The sequence below is a fragment of the Spermophilus citellus genome (assembly GCF_964194105.1).
Source record: "Spermophilus citellus genome assembly, chromosome: 2".
In the NCBI taxonomy this organism is placed as follows: Eukaryota; Metazoa; Chordata; class Mammalia; order Rodentia; family Sciuridae; genus Spermophilus; species Spermophilus citellus.
In genome coordinates this window covers 7,646,374-7,673,620 of record NC_138183.1, presented here as the reverse complement: position 1 = coordinate 7,673,620, position 27,247 = coordinate 7,646,374, and the positions used below count along the sequence as shown (strand labels likewise).

The 27,247-nt window shown below is 56.3% G+C and overlaps 2 protein-coding genes across 4 annotated transcripts; one reads left to right on the top strand and one right to left on the bottom strand.

Annotated features, from left to right (window-relative positions):
* Positions 1–2,183: 2,183 nt before the first annotated feature.
* Positions 2,184–6,688, bottom strand: PTGES2 (prostaglandin E synthase 2). Of its 3 annotated transcripts, none has more exons than XM_081280862.1 (7): positions 6,371–6,683; positions 5,275–5,472; positions 4,888–4,946; positions 4,483–4,632; positions 4,108–4,308; positions 3,596–3,713; positions 2,184–2,799 (listed from the first exon to the last, which is right to left on the bottom strand). In XM_081280862.1, exons 1-7 carry the CDS (start codon positions 6,659–6,661, stop codon positions 2,671–2,673), a joined length of 1,146 nt encoding a protein of 381 aa, XP_081136988.1. In that variant the 5' UTR covers positions 6,662–6,683; the 3' UTR covers positions 2,184–2,670. The 3 variants fall into 3 exon arrangements, with proteins under 3 accessions (XP_081136988.1, XP_081136989.1, XP_081136987.1); XM_081280863.1 differs by having other exon boundaries at positions 5,275–5,568; positions 6,371–6,681; XM_081280861.1 differs by having other exon boundaries at positions 2,660–2,799; positions 3,596–3,777; positions 5,275–5,568; positions 6,371–6,688.
* A 14,513-nt stretch (positions 6,689–21,201) lies between these two features.
* LCN2 (lipocalin 2) lies at positions 21,202–25,165 on the top strand. The gene is made up of 6 exons (XM_081280555.1): positions 21,202–21,428; positions 21,955–22,091; positions 23,191–23,270; positions 23,468–23,587; positions 23,812–23,913; positions 24,526–25,165. Exons 1-6 carry the CDS (start codon positions 21,291–21,293, stop codon positions 24,543–24,545), a joined length of 597 nt encoding a protein of 198 aa, XP_081136681.1. The 5' UTR covers positions 21,202–21,290; the 3' UTR covers positions 24,546–25,165.
* Positions 25,166–27,247: the final 2,082 nt, after the last annotated feature.

Genomic DNA, 27,247 nt, shown 5'->3' with positions numbered 1-27,247 from the left:
GGATCTTGTGTTCTCACTTCCTGCTGCTCTTGACCCTGACCAGAAATACAGTGGGAAATGTGTTCTTCTGAGGCAGAAGTGCACCCACCAGCTGTTGAATGCCTTCACATGTCATCTTCCAAACACCCCCCAGCCCTGACCTCACCAACACCAAGGAGGTTTACTCATGCATTTCACAGGAGGGAAGGGGCTTGTCCAAAGTCAGCTAGCAGTGGCAGGGTCCCAACTCAGGCCTATGCCACTAAAGGACATGTGCCAGACGCAGTGGCGCATGCCTGTAATACCAGCGGCCTGGGAGGCTGAGGCAGGAGGATCGCAAGTTCAAAGCCAGCCTCAGCAATGGCGAAGTGCTAAGCAACTCAGACCCTGCCTCCAAATAAAATACAAAATAGGGCTGGGGATGTGGCTCAGTGGTCAAGTGCCCGAGTTCAATCCCCAGTACGCCCCCCAAAAGACAAGAGACATGTGACCTGAGCATGTAAAATATGGAGTAAGAGTTCCTGACTTGGGGACTTTTATCTTGGAGATGTGTTTTTTTCCTACTTGCTCATCTTCAGAGCCTGGGCAAATAGAGTCCCTGACCAATGAAGGTTGCCCAGGGAGTGGACCCGGAATTGGCCACCAGGGGCAGCCCGGGTCCTGTTTACTGCAGGGTGCTGCAGACTCTAGCGCCCTCTGGTGGCTACAGGAAAAACTCCAAGGAAACTACCAAGCCGCATTTATAAAAGGTCCCCTCTGGTGTGTGTGTCGGGTGTTACTGCGGGAAGATGCTGGGCCCTGTTGGTGCCCTGTGGTGGCCGTGGGCTGACCAGCCATTCTCTAATGCCAGTCACAGGGAACCAGGGATCGGATCTGACTAGCACAGTTGGAACACCACAGATGCCAGCACCTCCCCACCCAGAGCGGGGGGTGGTGGTGGTAGAAAAGCCCCCAGGAGCCACTGCCTCCCAGCATGGCCCCCCCACATGGCTCCCCACTAACCCAACCGGGCTGCTTTCCACGCAATGGGAAGATGAGAGAAAATGTGATTTCCAAGTCTTGTAGACAGACAGAGGCACTGTCTGGCAGCCAGGGCTTGGTGTGCACGAGAAGAGAAGCGAGAGCAGGGCGCACAGCAGGGACACTCCCGTGGCCACGGTGTCGTGGACACTAGGTGGACAGCTTATCACAAGAGGGGCACACCAGACGCCCACTTTGGGAGAGTTTGGGACTGACAGAGGCCAATCAGCCTCCTGGTGCCAGAGATGTACCAGGGGACAACCCTGGACAGGATCTGAAAGGGGCAGAAATAGCCTGTCTGAAGAGAAGGGAAGTGAGAGGTGGGGGGCGATGGGGGGATGCAGAGGGAGGAGTAGCCAGGCCGGCCTGGCTCTGGGCTGGCGCCTCTCCCTCCTCCCGCAGCCTGGGGGCCTGGCACTCAACGCCCCAGAGGGGGCAGGGGCAGGGCGAGTGGCCTGTGGTGTGTCCCAAAAGGGAGTACTGGGTGGCCCTGAAGGGCAAGACAGTGACACGTGATGACAAGTAGACCCAGAATGCCCGCCGGGGAAACAGGCCAGGCTCCAGGGTGGCTCCCGCCACCTCCTGTGATTTCAGTGATTATGAGGAACATGCTATTTTCGTTCTAAAAATACTAATAAAGTAAAATCTTAAGACTTTCCCAAGAGGGTCTGGGGGCTGCCCAGTCCACCCTCATCAGAGGGCCCAGAGTTCAGCTCACTGGCCGCCCTCTGGAGGCCCCCTTGGCAGGCCACGCTTCTCAATGGCACCTGGGGAGCAGGAACCCCACCGGGTGCACTGCTCAGGGTGGGACCCTCCACAATCCCCCCCTTGCTCTGGAAGACACTGGCTACAGACCCTGCCCCAGTCTACAGCTGACAGCCAGAGAGGTCACCTCTAAAGTGCGCCTCTGAGGACCACGTTTGAACCACCCGGTCATCTGGACTTGGACCCTGCTCTGAGCTGGCCTCCTGCTGTGTGCCCCGCTATATCTTGTCAACTGAACGCCCACAACTCTCCGGTGAGCAGGGCTACTGCACCCATTTCACAGATGAAGAACGGAGGCTGGGGTCACTCCATGGCAGTGAGCCACCTGGCTCCCACCGACTGCAGACACTAGACCAACGGCAGTTACTGCTGTGACTTGGCCCTGGCTCTGGCCACACGGACCTCAGGACACAACTACACAGGGGAGCAGCAAACTTTTTTTTATTGCAAACGTGCCAACAGTCCCAGGCAGCACCTGGGAACCGCGGAACCTGGGGCCTGGGGAGGGGACTCTTCTGGACTGGCCTCCGCCTGCATCCACAGTGGGAGCCAGGCTGACCCCACCCTCAGGGTGTGGCCCCAGGACAGCCACCAAGAAACTCACCAGAAGGCTGAGGGCAAGAGGTCCAGGATGGAGGACTGGACCTGGGCCTGGTGGGAGCAGGAGGGAGGAGGAGGGGTGGGCTCTCCATAGCCTGTGACCCTCGGGTGTCATGGGGAGATCCAGCCCGGGCCCTGCCCAGTACCCAGGCCCTACAGGCATTCAGGAGTCCGAGGCTGGGGAGGCGGACACGGGTAGACACCCCCGCCACTCCCAGCACACACAGCGTTGCAGGGCCTGGCCAGGCCCCGGTTCCCAGCAGCTGGCCTCCTCTGCTGCTACCCTCCGCCGCCGGGCGGGGCCACTCAGTGCACTGGGGGGGCCTCGGCAATGGCCTTCTCCACCCGCAGGTACCAGGGCTGGATGTGCGTGTGCCGCATCAGGTCGTCAAAGGCCTCCAGACCCTCCATCACCCGCAGCACGCCGTACACTGCCTGGGGTGGGGACAACGGACCTGAGGCCGGTCCAGATGGGCACAGCGGCCCCAGGGAGCACCCAGACCTGTCTGCTCCTCTGCCAGCTGTGTGCCCGGGGCCTGTCACATCCCCACTCAGACCTCGTGACCCACTGAAGGGTCAACTTTGCGCATGGGGCTTGAATGAGATGCACAGGATGGCTGTCGCCTGCTCCTTCTAGGCAGGAGTCCGCCTCCAGTCTCCCTGGGGAAAATGTCCTCCTGGCTCTCAGGGCCTGAGATTTGGGGAGGAGATCCCAGGACTCCATTCTAAGGCCCAGGCCACTCTGGCTGTTGACCTGCTTTGCTCTTCCTTGTTTTGGTGGCTGGGCTCGACCCCGGGCCTTGCGTGCCAGGCGCGCTCCACCACGGGGCCAGCCCAGCCTTGCAGGACTGCTTCAGAGCTGCCACTGAAGCCAGGCAGTAAGACTTTGCCAGGTGGAAGCCTGGAGTCCCACCCAGACCTACCCAAGGCTGACCAACCCCAGGGAAGGCAGGGTTGAGACGATGATGGGGACAGTCTCGGCCCTGATGCTGCCCTTGGGCCCCTGGATCCAGCCAGGCCTAAAACCCACCCCTCCCCTGGACTTGTCAGTTATGGGAACAGGACAGTTCCTTGTAGTCGGCTTTTCCCTTAGGCCACTCTGAGCTGGGTCTCTGCACCTGAGCGGGGGCACACAGCTGCCCCTGGGTGGTCACAGCCATGGCCTGGGCTTTCCTTCCAGTCCCCCACCCCAAGGCCTCATCTGGGCAATGCCCGCCAGCACTACACCCACCAGGTCAGCGAGGTTGGGCGTCTGGCCCCCCATGAAGGGCCGGTCTCCGCCAACTGCTGCCACCCACTTGTTCGCCGCCTCGTAGAGGTCCTCCCGCACGTCGTCCCGGAGGTGGTGCCTGGCAGGAGCAGGGGGTCCCATCAGGAGGACGCTCCCTGGCCCAGGTGGAAGCGGGGCCTCCTCTGGGGAGTGGGAAGGCTGGGTGAGCAGGGAGGCCCCCACATGACGGGAGGCACCTGCAGAGATGTCCCAGATGGGGTAAGGGGCAGTGACTCACCCCGAGTACAGGAGCGGAGGAAGGCATGAGGCAGAGCCCTGGCTTCAGTCCCCAAGGGGATCAGGCGTGCTGGACCCGTCCTGCCTTGCCTCCAGTGGCCCCCGTCCCGCCTTGCCTCCTCTGGGCTCCATCCTGCCTGGCCTCCTCTGGGCCCCATCTCCCACCATCCTCCCCAGGGGTTAACGGGACCAGCACACAGAGGGTCATGCCTCGGGGCACATGCACACGCCATCACCTGCTCTTGAGGCGCTTGCTGATGAGGTACATGGCGGCTGCGCCCGCGTACTTGGCCATGGCGCCCTCCAGGGCCCCGAACTTGCCCTCACGGACGATGTAGTCGAAGGAGGCCAGGGCCTCGGCCGGCGTGCGGTACACGTTGGGCGAGATGAGGTGCACCAGCCAGTCGTCCGCCCACTGCCGCCACTTCATCTCCTCCCTGCAGGCCCAAGAAGGACATCAGGGCAAGTGGACTTCCCGAGCCAGGGCCTGGAGTGCAGGAGCGGAAGGCTCCCCACAGCCTGCCCACACTCCCGGGGTGGTGGCCTCCCACGCTCTCCCACACAGTCAGTGTGTCCTCACCACTACCCCAGGAGGCCCTGGTCCCACTCACGTCCTCGCCTCCTTGCCACCATACATGCGCTGGGCCTCCTTCTCATCCAGCATGAGCCAGTACTTGTTGCAGAACTCGGTCACCTCCTTGCCCTGGTCATTCATAGACTTCATGGGTGGGTAATAGGTGATGACCTCTTCTAGGGGCTGCCTGTGAGAGAGAGCCACATTCTCACCAGCTCCTTCCTTCTCCTGACCCTGGCCCACCAACCCAGCCTCACCCAGCCCAGCTGGAGCCAGGACTGACCCATAAAGGCTCTTCACCCTCATGAAGCAAAAAGGATTTGGGTTAGACACCAGGAGCACGTCCCTGACAGAGGTCTCAGGGGAGGACAACACTGGCCCATTCTGGAAATCTCAGCAGCAGCCCCATCCCGCCTACCTGGGCTTCCCAGGGACTCCTTACCCAGACACCAAGTAGGTTTTGAGGGCACTGATAATGACAGAGGAATCGTTCAGTTGTTGCTGAAAGAGAAGAGGAGGTTTGGATCAAAGGTTCTGGCTGGCACCAGTAGGACCCACTGGCTCCTAAAAACACTGACACCAGGGCTATGAGTGAACTGGTTGTGTGGGACCTGAACCCTGTTTATCCATCCTCAAGGACTGGTCCCCAAAACCAAAGCCCCCTGAGCTTGGCCCTCCCTTCCCTCAGGCCCTCATTCTGCCTCAGGGCAACCAAGTGTGGCTAATGGTGGGGGCAGGAGCCAGGGACCCCTGTGTCTGGGCCCAGCCATGCACCACAGGGCCAGAGTCAACCCAAGACAGAGCGAGGTGGGGAGTCCCTGAGGCTCACCAAGCTGTCTCCGTCCTGGGCCACCAAGATGGGCACCTTCCTGTATGAGGAGAATTTGATCTCAGTCCGGCGCACAGGGTTCACCTCCACCACCTCGTAAGGTAGGGCGTGGAAGTCCAGGAAGGCACGGACTTTGCTGCAGAAGGGACATGTCTTGTACTGGTACAGGGTCAGCTGCAGGCGGCTGGACAAGGAGAGCTGAGGGGGAGCAGAGGAGGGGCTTCTGAGGCCTGGCACCCCTGCCCAGGCCCCACCTGGGCAGACACCTTTCCCAGGGAGTCTTTTGAGTTGACCCTGAGAATACGGAGAGAACAGGGTGGCAGGCAGGGAAGGGGCTGCCCTGGCGGATGGCCCAGGTGTAGGCCGTCAGCTGGCAGGCCTCAGGGCAGGGCCAGCACCTGTGGACGGTCTGCTTAGAAGAACCCTCCAGTGTCTCTGCCCAACACTGTGCAGACATTGATGGTCTCCCTCCAGTCCCAAAGGACGGTCCCAGGCTGTGCCTCTCTCCAGCGGCAGTGCACCAACCCCAGGGACCTCTGGGTGAGGGGACAGAGCTATTTGGTACCCAGGCCAGCACAACTCAGTTGATCCATCTCAATTCTGCAAGGGGGAGGGCTGACCAGGGCCACCAGGACCACCTCCCTCAGGGTTGGGTTCACAGGGGAAACCCGGGATTGGACACAGGTGGGCAGGGTGCTACGCCTAATCCACTCCCCACCCCGGGTCAGGAAAGGGGCATCCGCATGAGGGGGCTGTAGTGGTGCAGCCTACAAGCTCTCAAGGGTGGCTGAGTCACCACCCGGCTGGAGGGACACCTTCATTTCAGGGCTTGGAGTCAAAGGGTCACTAGTTCCATGAAAGTGCTGCTGCTTCGGACACAACGATTTCATGAGAAATACACACAGTTCTGGGCTAGTAAGCAGCAGTCGCGTCCCCATTTTACAGATGAGGAGGCTGCCGGTTGACACCTAAGGCCGAGTCGCTAGCCCAAGGTCACAAGCAGGCGGAGGAGGCGACTCCCGACCCCACTGGTTCCCAGGAGTCTAGTTTCGTCGCTGATCCCAGAATCTCCATCCACAGACCAGCCAGGCCTTACCTGGGCGGCTGAGCGCTCGGCGCGGAGGTCCTGGGCGCGCAGGTGCCACCGTGCGGTGTGGTACAGCCCCAGGGCGCCCCCCAGGGCTAGCGCCGCCGCCCCCAGTAGCCGCGGGCTCCCCTTGCGGGCGGCGGCGGCAGGGGTGCCCGGGCCACCAGCAGCCCCCGCGAAGCCCGCCCGGCTCTGCGCGAGGAATGGTGGCCAGGGGCGGCCGCCCAGCCTCTCTGCCAACGCGCACCGACCGGGCCACAGCGCCCGAGCCGCCCCAGCCGCCCGCGCCGCCTGGGCCATGTTCGTTCCTCCGAGGCCACGGGCGGGCGCGCGAAACCAAGACGCGCAGGCTCGGGCTCTCCTTAAAGGGCCGGGTTCCGGAAGCCCGGCGGGTTGCCTAGGGTGATGGTGACGCCGAGCTGGGACCGGCAGCCCTATTCGGATTAGCCGTGTGTGCCAACCAGAGCCGCAGAAGTACACCCGGGGGTGTCTGGAAGCGACTCAAGGCCTCTGGCTTCCGAGGGTGCGTCTGCAACAGGTGTCGGCGGTGATCGGCGCGTACCTGCGTGCCAGCCGCGGCTCGGCCACTCGGCGTGCTGCGTGGCTTCCGAGCGGTGCGACAGCCTGCGATACGTGGTTAGCCTCTTCTGCAGTGTGCACCCATTCGAAAGAGATTGAATCCTAACGACCATCAAGGAAAGGGCCCCGGCTTCAGTGAAGGCCGCGGTGGGGGCCCGACCCGAGGTGGCGGCGATTCGAGCTCTTTCTGCCCTCCCGAGTACACCTCTGCGGTAACCCAAACCATAAACTTTTCCAAACCCAAAGCGGGGCCTAGGAAACCACGTGTCTCAGGCAGCCACGCGCAGCGCCGGCTGGCCGACCCGGAGGCCCCCGGGCAGGATGGGGCAGAGCAGGAGTCTGGGTTGCCGCGCCTCTCCGCCGGGCTCGCTCACCCAGGCTGAGCGCCCGAGCCTCCACCGCCTAGGCTTCTCGGGGGGCAGCCCTGGGAAGGCCCCACCTGGCGGCCCGGAGGGGCGTGGCTGGCGGAGACGGGCGGAGATCCGGAGGGGCGGGGCGTGCTCGGGCTCCGCCCCGCTCCGTCTCCGCCTTCCACCCCCTCTGCCTAGGGTTCTGCCATTGCCTCTACCTTGGGACCTGAGGCCTCAATGTCCGGCCCCCATGGAGTCTGGGCATGCGGGTGGAGATGGGAGCCCAAGGCGAGGACAGTGGCTTAGGAGAAGCAGGTGACTCAGGGGCTGCTTTGCTTTCCCAGAAAGAATTGGAGCCAGGACAGGGACCTGGAAGAGCTCGAAGAATCCTCCCAGTATTCCCATGGACACTGAGTTGTAGGCACCGTGTCCGAGGTGCTGGGCCAACTGGTCTCTGGGAACCGCAACACTGGAGAATCGAGAGCACCTTTTACAAAATGGGAAACAGGCAGATTCAGGGATGTCGCCCATTTGAGATTTGTTCCAGCTATTTCCTTTATCCCCTAGGGAGATCAAGACTTTGAGAGGGACCTAATGGAGCTTGACTGGCTTGGCTTAGCTGGAGGCACTGATCCGTGTCCCTAGCCACCTGGCTTTGTTGGTGTGACCTGTTTTACAGCCTGTTGCAGCCACAGCACTGCTGGGGAGCAGGAGAACCATCAACCATCACCTCTCTTTGCCTTCTCCAATTTGAGTTTTCCCACTTGCAATGCAGGAATAATGAAAGATATCTCTTGCATTGAGATGTGTTTGAATTAAGTGGGGGAAAAATGAATGGGGAGAGGCTGGTGAGATTGATATGAGACTGATGCCTGAGACACCCCTATTTTTTGCCCACCCAGCAGCTGCTCCACCCTAGGATAGGATGCTTTATCCTTTACTAAATCTAGGAAGGAAACCCAATGCCCAGTTTGTCTGCCAAGGCAAATTTCTTCTCTTTTTGTCCTCTTGACCAAGACAGCTCTTGGCTTGCTGTACAGTGCTGGTTCTGCCTCACTGCCCTTGGTCCCTGTGGTGCCTCTCAATTCATTCCAGCACTGGGCCATCTGCTTAATGCCCACGGGGCCTCAGGGCAGAGGAACAAGCTGTAGCTGAGCAGGATGAAGACCTAGACTCAAGTCTGAGTGAATCTCGGGGCTAAATAAGGGAAAGGGGAGTTCAGTCTGGGCCTGAGGCCCCATCCCTAACTATCTCTCAGCCCCAGCCTGTCCCTGATTGCATCCAACCCAATCCTCTATACCAGCCCTGCTCCTCCCCCACCTTTCTCTCTGCTCCTTCCCTGGCTTTTCTCTTCCTTGACTGCTTCCTGATCTGAGTCTCGCCCTCATCCTCCCCTGAAGGCCAGATAAAGGGGCAGAATGCTGACTATTGCTACGGATTGAATGTATGTGTCCCCCAAAATCTATAAGCAGGAACTTAATACCCAGCGTGACAGTGTTAAGAGGTGAGAATTTGAGGAGGCAATTAAACCACCTCTCATGAATGGAATTAGTACTCGTGAAGGGGCTCCAGGGAACTAGTCAGACCTTTTTTGCCTTCCGCTCATTCCATTATGGCGAGGACACCTGCACAGTGCCAACCATGGGGAACTGGCCAGACACTGACCCTGCTGGTGTCTTCATCTTGGACTTTCCAGCTTCCAGAAGTGTGGGCAATAAATTTATATCATTTTTAAATAACCCAGTCTGTGGCTTTTTTTTTTTAATCAGGTATGAACCCAGAGGTACTTAACCACCGAGCCACAGCTCCAGCCCTTTTTCTATTTTATGTAGAGTCAAGGCTCACTTAGTTTCTTAGGGTCTAAGTTGTTGAATCTGGCTTTGAACTCACGATCCTCCTGCCTCAGCCTCCCGAGTTGCTGGGATTCCAGGCATGCATCACCACCCCTGGGGTGTGGAATTTTTGTTAATAGCAGCAGGAACAGACTAAGACAGGTGCGTTCTTCTCTGTTGCTGCAGGGATCCCTGGGAACAGGTAGCTAGGCCCACAGGTTCTTGCACACAGGAAACAGTGGAGCTTCTGTGTAGGCAGAACCCAGACCTTGCCAGCCCATGAGCCCCATTTTGGGCTGAACTTCTGTAACCACCTTCCTGGGTGGCTACCTTCCTGGGTGCCAGCAGTACAGTCACAAGCCCCTCTGTGTCTCTGTGACCCCACCGCTACTGGTTTACCTTTAGCCTCTCTGGACATGCTTTCCAGTCACCTCTGTCCTCTCCTCTTCTGCAAGAAAATTGAGTTCTTCAGGGTTTAGTCCTAGCCCCTTGGAGGTCAGTGCACACATCCTTGGCCATACCTCTCTCCCCTGTTTTCTGTCACCATCTCTGTTCTGAAGGACCTAACCTGTGTCCTCAGCTCAGCCTTATCCTAACTCCAGGCCTGCATTTACAACTCCCTCTGGGATAGACTGGTTGTTCCCCAGGACCCCTCACTTCAGTGCTGCCACAACTACCAACCTGCCATCCTTCCCACCTGGCTCCTTTCTTGCCTTCTGTTCCGGCCATGGTGGCCAATGGGGACCCCAGGAGTCCTGCCAGCTCCTGCCCACTCCATGACTCCCCATTGCCCACTCTGCCATCTGCCCCTCCCCAACACTTCAGGGGGGCTCTGAGTGTCTCACTGCCCTCATCGGACCCAGGACCTACAGAAGGGATGAGATGCACAAGTATCATGCCACGCACACCTGTGATCCCAGCAGCTAGGGAGGCTGAGGCAGGAGGATCGCAAGTTCAAAGCCAGCCTCAGCAACTTCAAGGTACTAAGGAACTCAGTGAGACCCTGTCACTAAAAACACAAAATAGGTTGGGGATGGGGCTCAGTGGTCGAGTCCCCCTGGGTTCAATCCCAGAACCCCCCCGCAAAAAAAAAAAAAAAAAAAAAAGAATTATGCTGAGTGAAAGAGGCGAACAGTGAAGAGTCCTCACTGCAGATACCATCTGAACAGGGGATGCGAACTAGTCTGTGGCCAGAGTTGCCTGGGGTGGGAAAGTCATGGAGGAGAGCTGGAGGGGTGGATTATAGAAGGGGCAAGAGGAGATCCTTGGGAGATCTTTGTGAGGTGATGAAGATACTCACTGTTTCACTGTCTGGATTTGGTAGTAGTTTTGTGGCTTTTTTTTTTTTTTTTTGCCATACTTGGGGAGAATCCAGGGCCTCTTGCCTGCTAGGCAAGTGCTTTGCTACTGAGTTAAAACCCCATCATTGTGGCATTTATTTATATCTAATCTTCCCAAATTGCTCAAAAACTACACTTAAAGGGCTATACAAAAAGGACTCAGGAGCTCCCAATGGCCAAAGTTGGGACAATTTGAGCAACAAAATAAATAGAAAATACAAAGTAGAAATGAGGTCGTACTGGATTATGATCCATAGAATAAATAGACATCATGCACGTGGTCGCCCCCCATGAAGCTACTTGAGTGGTCTTTTACTCTGTGCTGAGCTACGGGAGCCCTAGGTCTCCCCTTGGGAACAATCCCGGCATTCCCTCTCTCTCTCTATCACACAGCTCTCCTAGCTCTGGAATTGGGCGTAACCCTCTGGGTTTGGACAGCCCAGCTCCTGCCTTATTGGTGAAGAACACTCTGAAGAACACCTTTGAAACTCCCTTGTGTAAATAAACTGAACGCGGTCTTTCTCTCTCTCCACTGTGGAAGCTGGACCCCTAAGGGTGGTAGAGCCGGTGGCCCTTGCTGTTCAAAGTTACTTTCTGTGTAGTGTGGATTTCCGCCACCTTCCTTTCTTAGCTTTATTTCATAGCCAGTTCACTCCATGCAGAGGAACTCTGACCCTACCACCTGCGTGGGACGTGGGCAGGACATGAGTTAATATTGACATAAATAAATGATTGAGGGTTGGGGATATAGCTCAGTTGGTAGAGTGCTTGCCTTGCATGCATAAGACCCAGAGTTCAATCCCCAGCACTACAATAAATAAATACATAAAAAAATGATTGAGTCTGGCACAGTGGTACATACACGTACGTGTCTGTCCAGGTACTCAGGAGGCTGAGACAGGAGGATCACAAGTTTGAGGCCAGCCTTGGCACCTTAGTGAAGCTGTCTCAAACTAGAAGGCCAGTGGTATAGAGCACCCCTAGGTCCAATCCCTGATATGGGAAGTATATAAGGGAGGAGAGACAAATCTCACCTGCAGAAGAATTCCAAATAATTTATGTAATACTGTGCCCCTGAGGTGGTGCAGCAAACCCCCCCACATCCCACTCTTTAGCTGTGGGCTGTGTTCCTTCTGAAGAGCACAGTATAGGAAGGGGAAAAAAATAACTTCCCAGTAGAGAAACCTGGCAAAAACCTTGACCTTGACCAATTCATCATTAACCATGAGGTCACCTTATTGATACTACCCTTGATACCATATGATGCAAAAATGACTTTTTGTTTTTTCTGACCTTCCTCCCTAAAGCCTCTAACCCCAGTCTAATTGTGAGAACAAACACTCCACCACCAAGACAGATCTCACATTGTCAAGATCAAAACCCAGAAAGTCTCAGGAGCCTCACAGCCCAGAACCCTGAAGAGACAGAGTATTGCTGCGGTTTATGTCCCTCGGATGCTCATGAGCTGAAGTCAAATCCCCATCCTGAGATAGCAGAAGGTGGAAACTTAATCTGACTATGATATTTAGAGGGGGCCTTGGGCTGTGATTAGGATTTGAGGTCATCAGGGTGGCTGTCCTAATTGAATCCAGGTGGCTGCCAGCGGCCATCTGCGAGCTGTGCATGAGCTAAAGCGATGTGGACCATTAGGCAGGAAAGCCTGCTGCAGCGACCCTGCTGGTCTGAGAAAGCCTGGTTCATGCGGCGTCCTGCCCAGCCCCACAAGTTCAGCACAGCACCAGAGATCGGTGACCCCGCTGGAAGAGATGGGTGTGGCTTGGCAAAATGCCAATCCACCTGTTTGCTGCAAGACCCCTGCTGCACCCAGGAGCAAGCGCAAACCAAGACTCTTCCCGCTGAAGCCTTCTCCCTGCCTTTGATGGACTCTCCTTCAATAAAGAATCGGGTGGTCTTCAGGTGTTCAGTTCCAGCTCCCCTCGGGACTGGAAGACCCATCAGGTGCTCCCCTTTTCCTATCTAATTTCTGACTCTGTCTTTATTTCTGATTATTTCAGACTTTTTATTTCCCAGGCAGCTCACACCTCCTGAGCGGGAACCTATCCTGGCCGTGCTGGCCACCCACCCCAATAGTGGTTTTATTTTTATTTTTTTATTTTATTTTTTGTTGCTGGGGATCGAACCCAGGGCCTTGTGCATGTGAGGCAAGCCGATAGTGCTCCCTGTCTCTTGCCATGTGACACACTATTTTGGGATTCTGCAGGCAGAAAGACCACCACCAAATGTGACCCCTCAACCTTGTTCCTCCAGAACCATGAGTCAAAATAAACTTGTTTTCTTTATAAAGTAACCTCCCTCTGGTATTTAATTGTAGTAATGTAATGGCACCCTCTTTCTCCAAAGGAAAATTTTAATTGGGCCTCTCCAGAAATCTTCACCATGGCTGATTTTAGGACTGTCAGCAAGAGACTCTCTGCAAAGAGTTCAATGTAGATAAACTTCCTGTTTTCTCGTTGCCCTGTTTTACTTGGCCACTGGCCAGGAAGATACCGGAACTCCCGGTGCTGGACACCCCCTTACTAGTTTTCACAGTGAAGTAGTTTGTAGAAATGTGTAAACAAGGCCTCTGGCCTTGAGCTGGACTTCACAGAGATGACTACATTTTTTTTTTTTTAAAGAGAGAGTGGGGGGGGGGAGAGAGAGAGAGAGAGAGAACACAACGTCTTTGTCTGTATCTGGTGCTGAGGATCGAACCTGGGCCGCACACATGCCAGGCGAGCACGCTACTGCTTGAGCCACATCCCCAGCCCGAGATGTCTACATTTTTAAGAGAAGTTATGGGCTGGGGATGTGGCTCAAGCGGTAGCGTGCTCACCTGGCATGCGTGCGGCCCAGGTTCGATCCTCAGCACCACATACAGACAAAGACGTTGTGTCCGCCGAAAACTACAAAATAAATGTTGAAATTCTCTCTCTCTCTCTCTCTCTCTCAAAAAAAAAAAATAAATAAATAAATAAAGATGTTGTGTCCACCAAAAACTAAAAAATAAATATTAAAAGAAAAGATAAGTTACAGTTGGGCTCCATGGTAACAGTTGGCAGGGGGAGGAAAAAAAGGGGAGAAGAACTCCCCACTTCTCAGGTGTTGTCTTTGTTGCCCAAAACAGTGAAATAAAAAGCTGCTTAAAAAATGTGAACTTCTGGGGCTGGGGATGTGGCTCTAGCGGTAGCGCGCTCGCCTGGCATGCGTGCGGCCCGGGTTCGATCCTCAGCACCACATACCAACAAAGATATTGTGTCCGCCGAGAACTAAAAAATAAATATTAAATAATTCTCTCTCTCTCTCTCTCTCTCTGTCTCTCACTCTCTCTTTAAAAAAAAAAATGTGAACTTCTGCAGACTGTGAATTTCTGAGCCCCTCCCCTTATATGCTGGGTATAAAACTCTGCAACTCCCTGAACTCGGGGTTCAGGGGATTGATTGATTACAGCAAAAGCTGTGCCCTCTGAACCTGGCTGCAGCCAAATAAAATGGTTTTTGCTATCTTCAGTGTCTTGCCTTGTTTGTCCCTACAACAGTAAAACAATTAGCCTAATACAATGACTAAATCTAATATAGTATACTGGATGAGATCTTGGAACAGAAAAAGGGCATTATGTAAAAACTAGAAAACCAGTGACTTGGGAGGCTGAGGCAGGAAGATCACATTTTTGAGGCCAGCTTGGGTCCTTAGAGAGACTCTGTCTCAAAATAAAGTGTAAAGGACTCAGGATATGGCTCAGTGGTAGAGCGCTTGGTTAGCATTCAGGAGGCCCTGGGTTAGATCCCTAGCACGGTCCCCCACAAGAAAATTATGCTTTCTGAAAATTCAGATGCACTGCCTATGTAAAATAAACACATCATTTCAAATATTCGAGATAAAAATAATGTAGAATATCTTTTTTTATTTTTTATTTTTATTTTTTTTTAGAGAGAGAGAGAGAGAGAGAGAATTTTTAATATTTATTTTTTAGTTCTCGGCGGACACAATATCTTTGTTGGTATGTGGTGCTGAGGATCGAACCCGGGCCGCACACATGCCAGGCGAGCGCGCTACCGCTTGAGCCACATCCCCAGCCCATAGAATATCTTAATAATGTCATATTGATTAGACAGAAAATGAGACTTTTTAAAAAGTTTATTTTACTAAAATGAATGTATTGTTTATTTTTAGTGCTGGGATAGAACCCAGGGTCTTGTACAAGCTAAACCCATGCTCCTACACTCAGCTGCACCCCTGCCCTTTTCTAAATTCATACTGGGACCTTTTGCCCATATTCAGTCATTCACTTTTTTTTTTTTTGGGGGGGGGGTTCTAGGGATTGAACCCACGGGCACTTTACCACGGACCCACGTCCCCAGACCTTTTTTGTACTTTATTTAGAGACACCTAAGTTGCAGAGGCTGGCTTTGAACTTGGGATCCTTCTGCCTCAGCCTCCAAATCTCTGGGATTATAGGCTTTCTTATTCTACAGCCTTTCTTATTCTAAACACGCATTGAAGTCTACAAAGGTCCCTGTGGACTGTGAGCCCAGCAGGGTGTGGAGGTCTGTTTTGGGCGTCCTCATTCCTGGTCCATAGAGCCGTGTGGAGTGTCTTCTGTACAGTGATTCTCACGCTCACTGACATTTCAATGCTGGAAGACAGTGTCCTACACTACCACAGGCCTGGCCCCTTTCTCCCTTATCTTTCCTTCCTTCTTTCCCTCTTATCTTTCTGCCTTTTAAATAAATTGAGGATTTGAGATCCAGATTATCCTGGATTATCCAGCTGGACCCTAAATGTCCTCTCAAGTGTCCTTCCTGAGACAGGCAGAGGGAGATGAGACCCAGAGGAGTCGCCCTGTGAAGAGGGAGCAGAGATTGGGGGGCGTGGGCACAAGGCCAGAGGCTGGAGGAGGCTGGCACAACCCATGGAGCCTCCGGGAAGCCAGAGCCAGGCTCTGCCAACACCTTGATTCCAACTCAGTGATCTTCTGATTTCCGACTGCTGGCCTTTGGAATGTGTGGTTTCAAGCCAACAAGTGTGGGCTTTGCTTTGTTTGCAGTGCTTGGGATTGAACGCAGGGCCTGACACGTGTGAGGCAAGCACTCCACCACTGAGCCACATCCCTAGCCCTTTTTTTAAAATTTTTTTTCCTTTTTCCTTTTTTTGAATTTTGAGACAGGGTCTCATGAAGTTGCCAGGCTGGCCTTGAACTTGCCATCCTCCTGCCTCAGCCTCCCAAGTAGCCAGGATTATAGCTACTCAGACATGCACCACCGGACCCAGCTGAGTGTGTGGTTCTAAGCCAACAAGTATGTGGAAATATGTTGTAGTAATTTGATAATTTGGGAAATTCTTGGCCTATCCAGATTGCAGAAGATGGCGACATTAGGAAATTCACAGTTAGGAAAGCGGGTTCTTGAGGGAAAGCCAAAGTCAGGGGACCTATGGAGGTGCGGAAGAGGTGGGCCGAGACAGGGGCTGCAGGAAGCAGGCGAAGTTGCCTGAATCTAGAAAACTCGGCATCATAGGAGGAGGTATCATGGAACAGGTGACCCAGCAGGGTCAGGAGGAGGTGGCTCAGGACAGGAGGGAGACCCAGGGATGTAAATAGAAACCAGGGAGCCACAAGCCTCTCCAGTCCTGGCAGACCCACACTGAGCTCCTCGGGAGAGGCACTTGGGGCTGCAGTGACCCTGGGGGAGGCCAGTACCCAACCAAGGCCTGAAGGACTCTGGACTCAGAGGGAGGCCCCCAGGCCTGTGACCTGTGACCTCTAGCCTACCTGCCATCAAAGGCAGGGGGTCCCATTCCTGAGAGGTAACTGAGAGTCATGGGAAGGGAGCAGGGGGTGGTCTTCCCTCCAGCCCAAGGTCTGGGCCACCAAGTCCTGTCCCTAGAGATGCACCCTTCCTTCCAGACCTCTGACCCAACCTTCTGAGAATCAGGCTCCAGAGGGCGGCCGCACCCAACAGCTTGGCACCCCACACTGCATGCTCCCCACCCTCCCTGCCCTCACCCCATCGGCCCAGGTGGGCTTCTCGTCCTTAGGTGGACAGGTGTCCCTGGGGCCCCCACCCTGGTCCTCACTGCCCAGCACAGCCTTGCTTTCCCCCCAGCCCCAGAGTGGAGGCTCAGCCACCGACATTGCCCCCGTCTGAAATAGAACCTTGGGGCCAAGGAACAGCCTGAGCTGGGGCTTCTGACCTTTCTCCACCTCTGGGATAAGGAGCGGGCAGAAGGGCTGCCATCCCCTTGGGGTACCTAAGGGGACTCCAGGCAGAAGCCCAAGTGCCACGATTCTGCAGCCAGGGACACCATCTTGGATACCTGGTCTTCCAACCCTCTGGCATCTATGACCTTGTTCCCTTGTTCTCCTGGTCTGGCATGAGCTCCCAGGGCACAGGGGAGAACCAGCCCTGTACTCTCACCCAAGCCACCTTGCATGGTGCCCAGCAGAGGCCCAGCCAAGGGCCCAGAGAGCAGCAAGTCAGAGGGCTATCCAGGAGTGACTGTGATGGACGTGCCACGAGCCATCTGTGGGCTGTGTGTGAGAGTTATGCGCACTGGAGTGATATGAGGGGACAGGTCTGGCGTTGCTCGCTGATTGGGCTGTGCCACGTAAGTGTGCCTTTCCTCTCACTCCGCCTGTGATCCCGCACAGCACCTGAGATGGGTGTGACTTGCCATGATGGCAACCAATCTGCTGACCACAAGACATCACCGAGCAAGACTCCACCTGCCTTATTTGGTGAAGAACATTCCATCAAAGCTCCTTTGTGTGTCCCCACTATAAAAATAAAGAGATTCTGAGTTCACGCTCTCTTCCCAGCGCTGTCCAGCGTGGAAACTGACCCTTAAGGTCGCAGGGCAGTCCCACCCTCAATCGGAGAAACTCATGTCGTGTGTTACATGATTTCTTCACCGTTTTCTTAGTTTAGTGCTGAGCCGGCCCCTTTGATCCCAGCTCATCTCCCAGCACAGGCAGCTGGCAAGAAATGAGCCCCTTTCCTGGGCTACCTGGCAGGGCTTCAGGCAGGAGAGGGGCAGAGTTGAGAGGAACAGATGTCTTGTCCAGTACCAGGGCCCCAGGCAGAGGTCCCCTGACCAGGCTGCAGGAAAGCCCAGCAGCCACCTACCATCCCCGCAGAATGGAAGGCCCTCTGCTGACCTTGCTCGGAGCTGTGGCCTCCAGTCCCCTGTGCCCCTGGTTCCTGTAGGCCCTTTTACCTGCACAGACATCCAGGCTGTAGAGCAAAAGGCAGGAGCACCCCTCTAGGGGGCAGCCTGGGCCAAGTACCTGAGGACCAGCACCAGCAGGGGAGGTCCAGCTCTCGAGCAGCAGGGCCTGCTGCCCTGTCCAATGGGCTCCAGGGCCTCCCTGGAGGGGGGAAGTCCAGTGTGCATATTGAAGGTTTAGGAGGGGCTACCTTTCAGAGTCCCCATAGGTGGGATCCCCATCCAGTGGAAGGGGCAGGAACCCAGAGGTCCTAGAGGCCCCCTGGTGAGCCCAGGGGTGAGAGATGAGCAGGGGACTAGAAAGCCACTTCTGGAAATGGAAGACTGCAGCCAGGTCCCTGGGGGGCAAGCACCTCACATGGAACAGTCATGCCCATCCTGGGCTGTCTGGGAGCAGGGTGTCACTGGACCTGCAGTGACCAAAGAGGGCCCCTCCATGGACACCAGGAGTTCCCGGGGCCATGATTAGGCCTCCTAGGGCCTCTTGCCTAGAGGCTCCTCAGGCATGGCCCTGCCTCTGGGAAGCCTGCTTCGTCCTGTACTGCCCTTCAGACAGGTCAGACGGTCTACCTCTGCCCCAGTCACTTCCAGGGCTGAACACTTCCATGAGCTCCTAGAAACCAGACCAGGGGGTCAGACTGGATTCCTGAGATGCAAGAAGCACCAGGAAACATCTCACTGCCTTCAGGGGTGGATTAGACCTGGGTGGGGCCCTGGGAACAACTAGAGTTCTGGCTTCTGGCCATAGAAAACTCCGGTGTGGACAGTGTTCAAGCTCCTGCTGTTTCTAAGCAGGCCCAGAGCAGGACTTGGGAGGCCCAGGCCTGGCCTTTCCCAAAAGGGTCTTGGCCCCAAAGCTTTTGTATGGCTAGTTGAGGGCCCACCAGGGATGTCTGTGTTTCCTGGAGAGAGACTGGGGGGAGATGGTGGGGGTGGCCCTACGGGAGCGGCTCAGGGGTCACAGTGGAAACCAGCAGTGGGGCCCAAGGGAGATGGACCAGGGCCTGGCACTCTGTGGGCACCGTGCCACCCACGTAGCACAGACCACTCCCAAAGCCACAGGGCCCAGTAACTGCCCCCAGCTCTGAGCCATGTGAGCCCTTGAGTCCCCTCCTTGGCCAGGGGAATGGGGCCCAGTGGGAAGGGAGTGGGTGGTACCTGGAGCCTCCAGTGTTGTGTCCACCCTGGAGCCTTGGAGTCAGTCCTAACCTGAACAGGAGGTCTACACTGTGGGCCTCACTCCATCCCCCAGTACTGAGCCTCAGAGCCAGCGTGAGGGGAGGTGCCTGTTAATGTGACCCCTTCCCACAGCCCTGCTGGACTCTGACGAGGGTCCCACCCAGACTTTGGGAGCCTTCCTACCTGGTAGGACGCGTTGAATCTCAAATCCCTCAACCGGCCTCTTCACTCCCTCCCCGACCTCCAGAGAGGACCAGGACAGATGGCGGGAGGCAGTCGGGGAGGAAGGATGAGATGGCCATCCCCAGGTGTCAGCAAAGACAAAGTCCAACACGAGATGAGGACAGAGATACAGAGACCAGGCCAGGGGACCAGACAGGCCTGAGGCAGCACGGGGAGAGGAGCAGACCCAGCAGGGTTTGTCAGAAACCGAGAGACAACCTCAGCAGGGACACCGGAGTCCCCGTGTGGTCTGTTCTGGCTCCCAGAATAGGCAGAGCCACTCCCTCTGCTGGGAAGGAGCCTGGCGGGTGGGAGGCGGGCAGAGATTTCCTTGCTCCTTGAGGGGCCCAGCTTCAAAGCTGCCTGGGGTCCCTGAGCCAGGCCATCTCCTCTCAAACTCTGTACACCACCCCACCTGGGAGCACTGATCACTCAGCCCCCTGACTTTCAGGGTCTGGAATATTCTACCCAGCAACTCCTCTGTGATTCAGGACACTGCCTCTTGCTTACTTAAAAGTTTGGGGGACTCTGCCGCCCCCGCCCTGTCTCCTCCGCATCTGATGGTCACAGAAGACTCTTGAGGACGCCTTGAGTGCTGGGGAGGGAGCCCAGGCCCCGTGCGTGCTGGGCAGGCGCTCCTTCCACTGTGTGCATCCAGCCCCTGAGAACACCAGCCACGGGAATGGCAGGGGTGGAGCCCCTGGGGCTGGAGAGGGGGTGGGAGGTGGGGACAGGCTCTAGTGGCCTCGTCGTCCCCTCAGCTTTGCTCACCTTCACTTCTGCTCTTTCACCATCGGGACCAGCGGGCAGGGCAGGGCCAGAGGCAGTGAGTCCAGCTGGGGTCTCTGGCACTGGGGATGCTGAGGCAGCACCCTTCCCACCAGTTCAGGACCCCCCAAAGCCCCTCTCTTGATCTGCTGATTCAGAGCCCAGACTGGGGGTCCCAAGTAGCAGGTAGGTTAGAGCCAATAAGGGCCCTTCAAGTCCCATGGAGGGCCAGTGAACCTTCAGGGTCAGGCCTCCAGGACAGTCACAGCCCAAATGTCCTCTCAGGGGGACACTGCACAGGGCCTGGAACCCATCACTGCCCTCAAGGATGCTGGCCAGCCTCCCTGTGGGGAAACAACTTCCCGCTGGGACAAAACGTGGGTCAGGGATGGTTCTGGGACCTCAGGCCTGGGCCACTGGGTTCCATGGCCCAGAGACAGACAGATGGACAAGGCCAAATATTTGTACTCCCTGTGTCCCAAGGGAGCAGAATAGAGCCCACTTTCATGGCCACCCACCAGTCCACCTTGCCTGGGGCTCCCACCAGCTCCCCATGGTCCTCTTATCAGGGCTCCAATGGGAACGGGGACTGAAGCCTCAGCAGCCTCATCTGTGCCCACATGCTGAGCCTGGCATCCCTACCCACTAGGCTCACCCAAGCAGCCCAGGCCCTGGGGGGTGGGCTGCTGTTCTGTCCCCTCCTGAAAAATGGGGAAGGGATTGTGGTGGAGGGGTCTCAAGGTGGGAGCACTCCTGGGCCAGGAGCATTCTTAGGCCAGTCTCTCAGGCATCTCATTCCATTCCAGGGTCTGGCCAGGGCTCCTGCGAGGGGCCAGGGTCTGGGCTCAGAGGGCTCAGCAGGAGCCTCATCCTTCTCTGTCTAAAGTGTCTGTGTCCCACTGCCCTGCACTCCCCTGACCCTCACAAGGAACAGAAAGCATCACAGGGCTATGGAAAGGGACCTTCTCCCTTCCAGCAGGTGCAGGGAAAGGGCAGCGCCACCCACAGCCCTCCCTGGACACTAGGTGGGCTGAGGCTCCTGGGGGTCAGAGATGACAGCTTGTCCAGATCGGAGCTCTGACCTCAGACAGGGCCAGTCACATGAAGGGAGAGGGCACAAAGAATGCCCAGAGGGAACCCTTGTCCCTGCCAGACTGTGGCCTCCTGGGAATGTCCCTCCTGTCCCCCTTCCTTGCTGGCCTTCCTTCCCCCCATTTGCATAATCCTGACCAGAGGGAGGAAGGGGCAGGAACCTTGCCAAGCATTTCCACAGGAGTTTCTGGTAATTACCTCACTCTTCCTGGATTTGGCAAAGGCAATGTTACCCCACCCTGTGGGGAGCAGCAGCCAGTGGCCCATAAATGGTTCCCCCAGGCTGGGTTCCTTGTTCTCTCTGCTTCTTCCTTCAACACCTGCCAGGTTCGGCTGCCCTGAAATCATGCCCCTAGTTCTCCTGTATCTAGGCCTCACCCTGCTGGGAGCCCTGCAGACCCAGGCCCAGGATTCTGCTCCAAACCTGATCCCAGCCCCACGTCTCAGCAGGGTCCCCCTGCAGCAGGGCTTTCAGGATGCCCAGGTAAGGAGCCTGGAGGAGCAGCCGCAGGGAGGGCCCAAGGAGGCAGGCACAGAGGGAGGAGAGCTGAACCGTCCAGGGCAGTGCTGGGTGGGGTGGGCGGGAGGGGCTGCAGCATGCCCTGCACCTGGGCTCCCGGAGGAAGCCATGCTAGTCCACCCATCTCCTCCCCACCCAGGGTTGTCTAGACAGATCTTTCCAGGTTCACATCGAGTCTCCCATAATTCCCACTGTCCATGCAAGGTGGGGACATGTGTCCCTCTGCACAGATGGGGAAACTGAGACTCTCTTGTCCAGGGCCACCCTGTCCCTGCCAACTCAGGGCTAACTTCTCTCTCAGGGATCCCTCTGGGTCCTGGAGGCCCCGAGCTCCTGTGGGCTTCTCAGAGCAGACCCAGCCCAGGGCCTTGCTGCCCAGTCAGGGGGACTCTTGGTTCCTAGATGGGCTGCCCAGAGGTGCCGGAAGGGACAGAGAGCGAGGGGTGGCTCCCAGGCCATCCCTGATCTGCCCATCATCAACTCCTTGCAGTTCCAGGGGAAATGGTATGTGGTAGGCCTGGCGGGAAATGCAGTTCAGAGAGAAGAACAGGGCCAGTTTAAGATGTACAGGACCACCTACGACCTGAAGGAGGACCACAGCTACAATGTCACCTCTACTCTGCTCAGGTGAGGCCATGACCTCCCAGGGGGCTGAGAGGCGGACTGATGTCACAGCCAAGGGCCAAGTGGGGCTGAGGGGCTCTTCATGGCTCCCACACTGCCTCTGCCCCTCTGTCGCCCTCGCTGCTCAGGACAGACGTGCATGGAGGGCGGGAGGGAGAGACACACACCATCAGTGGAAACAAGACGGAGAAAGTAGTGTTAAAAGTGGGAGGAGGGAAACTGAACTCAGCTGGGACCTCACCAGGGCCTCCGTCCAGGGCCTCTAGGGAGGTGACTGTCAAGGACCCACGCTGCCTCAGATGGAGATGTGTGGGCCCTGAGTCAGAACTGTGCCTCAGGAACCACAAGCCACCTGCTTGGCCACCCCAGCAGGGGGCTGGTGAGCAGCCAAGGGGAGGGGAGCACTCTCAGCTAGTTTCTGGGGCACCTCACCTTGTGCCTGGGACTGCCTGAGACACCCTGGGACTGCCTGGGAGGGGTGTCTCCCCACAAGGGCCAGAATCAGAGCTCAGCGGCAGCAGGGAAGAAATAGTGGGGTGCTCCAGAGAGGTGGGGAGAGCAGTGAGGGTGCGGTCAAGGTGGGAGGTTGGGGCTTGGAACAGGGAGCAGGGTGTACCATCAGCTCGGGATTTCTGACTATGGTGACAGGGGGGATTGGAGCTGGAGCATCTGAGGAACAAGGGGCAGAAGATAGGCTGGTTTGGGGAGCTCAGCTCTGGGGTTCCAGAGGGCAGGGTGGGACTCAGGGAATGGGGCAGGTTTGGCCCAAGAGCTAGGGGAGTGCTGGCATAGAGCAGGGGGTAAGTACCTGGGGCAGGGGACTGTGTGGAGACTGTGTCCCTCCTCAGCTGGAGGAGGGACAGGGGCTGCTGAAGGAATGTCTGAGCAGGGTCAAGTGGCTCCTTGCAGCAGACCAGGCAGGGACATATAGGCTCTGAGTGGAAGGCCCAGGTCCATCTGAGCTGGGCAGGGTGGGGACTCCTGCCATAGTGGAACTTGACCTGAGACATCAGAATTCTGCTGCATCCCTGGTCCCTCCTCAGTTAGCCTGGGAGATCAAGTTGCATCATCTCCATGCTGAACCCCCATCTCTCTCCCACAGGGACCAGGGCTGTGACCACTGGATCAGAACTTTTGTCCCAACTTCCCCACCTGGCCGGTTCACCCTGGGAAACATTAGCAGTGAGTCCTGAGTGGGTCCTGAGATGGGGCCTTGGGGTTGGGGTTCCAGGGTGCAGTGTCCTCCAGGAAGGGTCCTCCCTGACCCTCCACATGGATGCTCCCCTGTGGGGAAAAGCCCATGAGCAGTTGAGGAGAAAGGGGACAGCCCCCTCCTCCTGGCCAGGGTAGGGTCCATCCTTTGCTGTCTATACCTACAGGTTATCCCAAAATACAGAGTTACATTGTGCAGGTGGCAGCCACCAACTACAACCAGTTTGCCATGGTGTACTTCAAGAAAGTTTCTGAAAACAGGGAATACTTCAAGATCACCCTCTATGGTGGGTCCTCACCCAATCCCCTCTGGGACCTGGATCCTGGTCACGCCCCAGGGCAGGGGATCCCATTCCCTTAGACCTCAAAGTCTTCTCCAGCTCCAACACCCCTCAGGGAGGAGGTCTTTCTGCACACCCTCCATGGAAAAGGGTTTGGGTCTTGTTCATTAGCTCAACAATATTTATGGAGTGTTTTCCTGTTGGCCACTCACTGGCCATCTTGGTCACAGGGAGAACCAAGGAGCTGACCTCTAAACTGAAGGAGAGGTTCATCCGCCTTGCCAAATCTCTGGGCCTCACTGATGACCACATCATCTTCCCTGTCCGCATAGGTAACAGCCAGCTAGGGTGAAGGGAAGGGGACACGGGGACTTTCTAGGCCTTGGGAGCCACTTTAGGTTCAGGAAGATCCAACCCCTTCCTGGGGTCTGTGGAGTCCCAGCCCCAAGCACTCCCCCCTGTCAGTTTAGGTGGGGACTTCCCAGAGGAGAATTTCAGGCCCAGGCCCATGTTTCCTCAGATCACTTTCCTGAGCCACCTCCTCCCCACACTCCTTGTCCTGGGCCACCTCCTCTGCATACCCTGGGCCTTGCTATCTTGGGCCCTTCCCCCCCAGGGAGGGACTTAAGAGATGTCCTGTATTTCAAGTGGCCTCTTCCAGCCAGGCCACTCAGGGCCATGGGCTAAGGGGCTGCCAGGTTCAGCAGGTGAACAGGAGGCCTGAGCAGTCATGAGGCCCAGTCCTTAGGGGCAGCCCATCCCAGGCCTTTTTCTTACACCCTTAGCCCCATCTTGGGTCCTCCTACTGCCCCAACCCTGAATCACCAGATCTTCTGCAGCTGGGCCAGAGTGGGCCTGAGGTGGCCCAGGGGTAGTGCAGGGGTCCTTGGCAGTCAGAGAGATATCACACGTGCACACACAAACATGGACTTTCTCCCCCACAGATCAGTGCATTGACAACTGAACCGGCCGTGAGGATGTCTGCTCGGGGGGGTCTACAGGAGGCCGGGGTGCCGAGGGAAGGAGGTCTCAGGCCTACCTTTGCTCCTCTCGCTGTTCCTGGAAACACAGCTATCTTCACTTTGATGTCCTCTCTCAAGTGCCTCCTGCTTTCCAACCCCTGTCCTTTCTGTAATCTCTGCTGTGTTACCTGACTGCCCCACCAGCCACAATGCCAGGTTCAGAGCTGGGAGACCCTTCTCATGGTACAGTACTGCCCTGAAAGCCTCTGATAAAGCCCTCCTTGTCTGCTAAATAAACCCATGCCACCAGTCCCCGAGTCTGTGCTCCCTGAACCCTGGTGGGAGGGAGGGCAAAGTGTGGCCTCACACCAGCATGAATCCAGGGATGGAGTCTCCAGAACCCAACCTGAAGTTAGGGTTACAGAGAGACCACATAAAGGGAAGACTTTAGGACTCATGCCTCTCCCTCCCACCATTATCATCCCTGCCAACCGCCCTGAGTCCTCTTCCATAGAACAAAATCGGGCTTAGCCAGGCACAGTGGTACATGCCTGTAATCCCAGTGGCTTGGGAGGCTGAGGTTGGAAGATTGGAAGATTACAAATTCAAAGCCAGCCTCAGCAACTTTCAAGACCGTAAGCAACTTGGCGAGACCTTGTCTCTAAATAAAATACAAAAAAAAAAGAGCTGGTGATGTGGCCCAGTGGTTAAGCACCTTGGGTTCAATCCTTGGTACCCACCCCCCCAAAACGGGGCTTATTCCTGCTTTGATTGGGCATGCCTCGTCACCTACAGAGAAGCACAGCCTTCACAAGCCCTTGCTCACAAGGGCTGCCTGAGGGGCTGGGGATGTGGCTCAAGCGGTAGTGCGCTCGCCTGGCATGCGTGCAGCCCGGGTTCGATCCACCACATACAAACAAAGATGTTGTGTCCGCCGAGAACTAAAAAATAAATATTAAAAAAAAATTAAAAAAAAAAACAAGGGCTGCCTGAGCCAACAGAAGCACTGATGGCACCACACCTCATGCCCATACTAAATCATTGGTAACAGGCCTCACAGCACTGGCCGCAATAGGGCCAGGGAGCTGAAGGGGCCAGGAATGGTTGTAAGATGCATCTATCCTGACTCACCAGGCCCCTGTGGATTATGGAGGCTGCATCCAGGACAGGGGTGCACAGAAGAAGGGATGGGTGCATCCTACCTAGTTTGAGGGCAATTCCAGGCAGAGGGTGAGTAAGGGTATAACCCTGGACCCCTGCCAGACTCATAGGTGGGGACTGTGTTCATGCTGACCCAGGTTAGAGGGCTGCCCCTCACCCCCACACACCCTATGACCTCCAGCCACCTGAGGGGACATTCTGAAGCCTCAGGAGGGTGAGTTGAGGCAAAGAGGGGATAAGCTGCCAGGGATCCTGCCTCCTAGGAGTAGGCTTAAGGCCCCAGACTGGCACCCATCATCTGGCTGGGCCTAAGCCAGGCCTGACAAGCCCCTGTCTCCTCACTTGTCACAGATGTAGCCTCTCCACGTCCGCATCATATACAAGAACATACCCTTCCTGCCTCTTTTCTCCCCATGCATGGTCAGAGACCTGAGTGGGTGGGACTCTGAAGGAAGCCAGGCTGCCCACCCACAGACACACAGTGAAACCAAGACAAACCTTGTCCTGGCTGGGGGTAGGAAGCTATGGAGTGATGATTAACCCAGCCTTGGCTCCCCAGGAAGCAGGACAGGTCCACAGATTGTGTCACAAGTCTGGGCCAGACTCCTTGAACAGACCAGGTTGGTACAGGCTGGGCTTCTAATGAGGGATGAGAACTGTGCCCAAGTCTAGAATGGCTTCTGGCAGAGAAGGGTACCTGGGGGGCTACTGGCCAAAGCTCTCTAGCTGGCCGAGGAGACTGAATCTGCATGCGGCACGCCTAACCTCTGGGCTCCAGTTCCTTACCTTGGCCCAAGTGAGGTAACTTCCCATTGTCCCCTGCTCCTGCTGGGCCTTTCAGGATACACTCTCAGGCCCCTCCTGGGTCACTAGAGGCATGAGTTTCCTATTGCCACTGTAACAAATTGCCACAAACTGTTGGCTTTGTGCCTTCTGGTTTAGTTCTGAGGACAAGGTTTGTCTTGGTTTCACTGAGCTAAAAGCAGAGTGTGAGCAGGGCTGTTCCCTCCCGCCCTCGGAAGAATCCACTTCCCTGCTCTTTGCAGCCAGAGCTGCCCAGGTGCAATCCTTGGCTAGGGCTCCTTCCTTTTTCTTCAAAGAGAGAGACAAATCCCTGTCTCTGGTCTTCCTCTTCCATCAAGGAGGACCAACTGGTCGGAATGAGAGACCTCTGAACTTCTCTGGGTACTGATTCTGTGAACCCCACTGCCACTCAGCCTGGTTTCTGGGAGAAGAAGGCAGGACGGCTAAGTACAAGTTAGTGGTGGCCCATATAGCAGCATCCACTACACCTCCCCTTACCTCAGGTGAAATGGTGAAGGTGGCTTCAGGGATAGGAGAGTTTTCCACCCAATGTCACCATCTGGGACATCCAGCATGAGACCAGGACCAGGCTGCAGTAGCCATAGGTCCTCCTGGCCACTACAGCTGCAGGAGTAGAAATGAGCCCATCTCCCTTGGGACATGGGCTTACAGCTCAGTTGGACTCTTGGCCAGGGCACATCTCTGGGTCCAATGCAGGAGCGACACTTGCTGGCCCGAT